The sequence below is a fragment of the Nannospalax galili genome, unplaced genomic scaffold (assembly GCF_000622305.1).
Source record: "Nannospalax galili isolate Female #2095 unplaced genomic scaffold, S.galili_v1.0 scaffold680, whole genome shotgun sequence".
NCBI lineage: Eukaryota > Metazoa > Chordata > Mammalia > Rodentia > Spalacidae > Nannospalax > Nannospalax galili.
The window spans coordinates 3,716,760-3,719,457 of NW_008348218.1; the positions used below are offsets into that span (position 1 = coordinate 3,716,760).

The 2,698-nt window shown below is 34.4% G+C and overlaps 1 protein-coding gene across 4 annotated transcripts in view; it reads right to left on the bottom strand.

Moving 5' to 3' along the window:
• Positions 1-527: 527 nt before the first annotated feature.
• The window catches only part of Wrn (WRN RecQ like helicase), a 135,191-nt gene continuing 133,020 nt past the window's right edge, over positions 528-2,698 (bottom strand). For all 4 annotated transcript variants that reach the window (XM_029569246.1, XM_029569247.1, XM_029569245.1 and 1 more), the window contains exon 35: positions 528-1,756. In XM_029569246.1, the coding sequence (XP_029425106.1) occupies positions 1,637-1,756 (120 nt within the window). In that variant the 3' untranslated portion in view covers positions 528-1,636. The remainder of the gene's footprint in view (positions 1,757-2,698) is intronic.

Below are 2,698 nucleotides of genomic sequence, written 5' to 3' on the forward strand. Positions count from 1 at the left end.
ATGTGGCATAAGGGGGACCCCCACCAAAAAAACAAAAAAAAAAAAAAGGTCGAACTTATTTATTATTATCCATCTCATTAGACGTCTTTAGATTAAAGAAAGCTGACCAGGTTCCCAGTTTACCAAATTCTAAGTTTTACTAGAAATTTCAGTTTTTATGACTACCAATAAATACTGTTAAGTCACTTTCTCATTTTCCTTGAAACAATAGGCTAACCTCATTCAATCTTGAGAAGATACCTGCCAAATAACCAAGTCTAATAACCAACCATAATTTTTTGCCAATTCCATGAAAAAGCTCAGCCAATTCAGTTCATAACTCAAACAATTAAAAGAGTGCTTTTCCTATAGATGACCATCGGGTCCAGCATGAAGCACACATTCTTTAAGCACCTGACGCTTTGTCATGGAGAACACTAACTTACATGTCATAGAAACACATGCTAAGGCACAGAAACAGCAAAGTGACTAAGAACCACATGTGACGCATTTACTGGGAGGAGGTTCAATGACAGGAAGTAGAAAAGTGAGCGTATAGGGACTTTTATGTTTTAAATATAATTTGAATGTTTTACAGTGAAAATTCATGGATATTATTGCTGTAACAAATGAAGAAAAGACAAACATGAGAAGGTCTGGCCAGATACAAAACAAGGCTTTTTTTGATGATCTACTAATGGAGCCATGGGTGCTTTCTCAGTCTTTTTTTTTTCTAACGTCTCTGCATTCTAGTTCTATTTACAAAAAAGCATATATTTCTTCTTTATTAACCACAGTTATTTCTATTTACAAAAAAATTAAAGGCTTGGAATGTATTTCTAAACTGTACATTGAACTACTTAAAAAGTTATATGACAAAAGTTAACCCAAAATAGAGTCGGGTTTTAGATTTTTAAGTTATCTGTGAAACATAATGCATGCTCAAATCAAATCTTGGGTTCTTCAAATGAGTAAAGGTACTCATGGTATTTAAGTAAATGAAAATTAAATATACAGTTATAATATTCAGTATGAAGGACAATGTTTTATTTGAAAAATTATAGAAATGGTATAGAATATGCCGTCTCTGTAAATGGAAACTTTAACATTGTTTTCTCCTCACTTAAATGAAACCCAAAATGTCGCTTCATTTTATTGGTCTGGTCAACTAATATCATCAAACAATGCAGATAAGAGTTAAGAGTTTCTTCACAACATGATGACCATTTGTAAAATAGTATGCAGTCTTAAATTTACAAGATACAATTTGGTAATTTAAAACTAGTTTACAGCTATCAGCACACATTATCTATTATCTGTGTCCAAGAACCACACATTACATTTTTCCAAATGTATTGCTGCAATAGGTGATGAGACTGGAGCACAAGGCAGTAACGGCATTTCGGAAGCACCATAAAGGAGATCGAATTAAATGCTCTCTTCTATGTTGTACTCAGGGTCTTAGATGATTCAAAGACTTCATCTCAACTGTGGAAGGTTGAGTAAAGATGGCAGTTGTTCAATAGATTGATGAGTTTTATTTGGACTTTGAGTAAATTTTAAGCCAAAATATTACTTTTCATTCTTTACAGGAATAAAATATGACTCTCCTCTTAAAATACAGTAAGATACAAAAATTGTTTAGGTAATCGTCATCTTAACCGAAAAGACCTTTCTTTTTTGTTCTGGTCATTGATTTCTCGCTGATATCAGCTAAGGTCTCCTCTCCTTTGACAAACCACACAGGCAATTTTCTCTTTGAGATTTCGGATGAAGTCTACAGGACACAGAAAGACAATAAATATTTACACAACTGCAAATGTGCATGAGCTATAACATAACATAGACTTCCTGAATAAATATTCTCTCCCACCAAACCAAACCAAAAACAAACAACCATAGAATTTATTTTAGGGTTTAAAAGCCAATAAATAAGGGCCGGAGAGAGGGTTCAGCAGTGAAGATTGCGTACTGCTCTTCCAAAGGATCAGAGCTGGATTCTCAGCACCCACAGTGGGTGGCTCATTATCACCTATAACTCTGACTCCAGAGAGACCCAATGTCTCTTTCCTCCAAGGCATCTACACTCACATGCATATATGTACACATACAGACACACACTCATATCTGTACCTAAAACTAAAAAATTGTAAAGCTAATAAATAAAAAAGAAAACATTACTATATCACTTTTAAGTAACTACTTAAATTGTTACCTTATCATATACTTTTAAACTTTATTATTAGTGTATGTATATGTGTGTCTGTGTGTACACGTGTTTCCATACACACATATGCCATAGCATCCATGTGGAGGTCAAAGGCCAACTTCAGTTCTCTACTTTCCACCACATTGAGGCAGGGGCCCCCTTGTTTCTGCCATGTTGTGTACTCCAGGCTAGCTGGCCAACAAACTTCCGGAAAGTCTCCTGTCTCCACCTCCCATATATAAGAGTGTGGCGATTACAGATGTGCATCACCATATCTGGTCTTTTCATACGGGTTCTAGGAACTGAACTCGGATCACCAGGCTTGCACAGCAAGCACTATCATTTACATTTTTAAAAATTATTTATTTAATAACCACATACTTAGAAGAAGCATTTCATTACATCAGCATTGACATATTCAATAACAATTTTCTGAGCTAGGATGCATCTCTTACAAAATTGATTATACATTTTTAGGTTTACTGTTGAATTATTACAGTTATAAATATT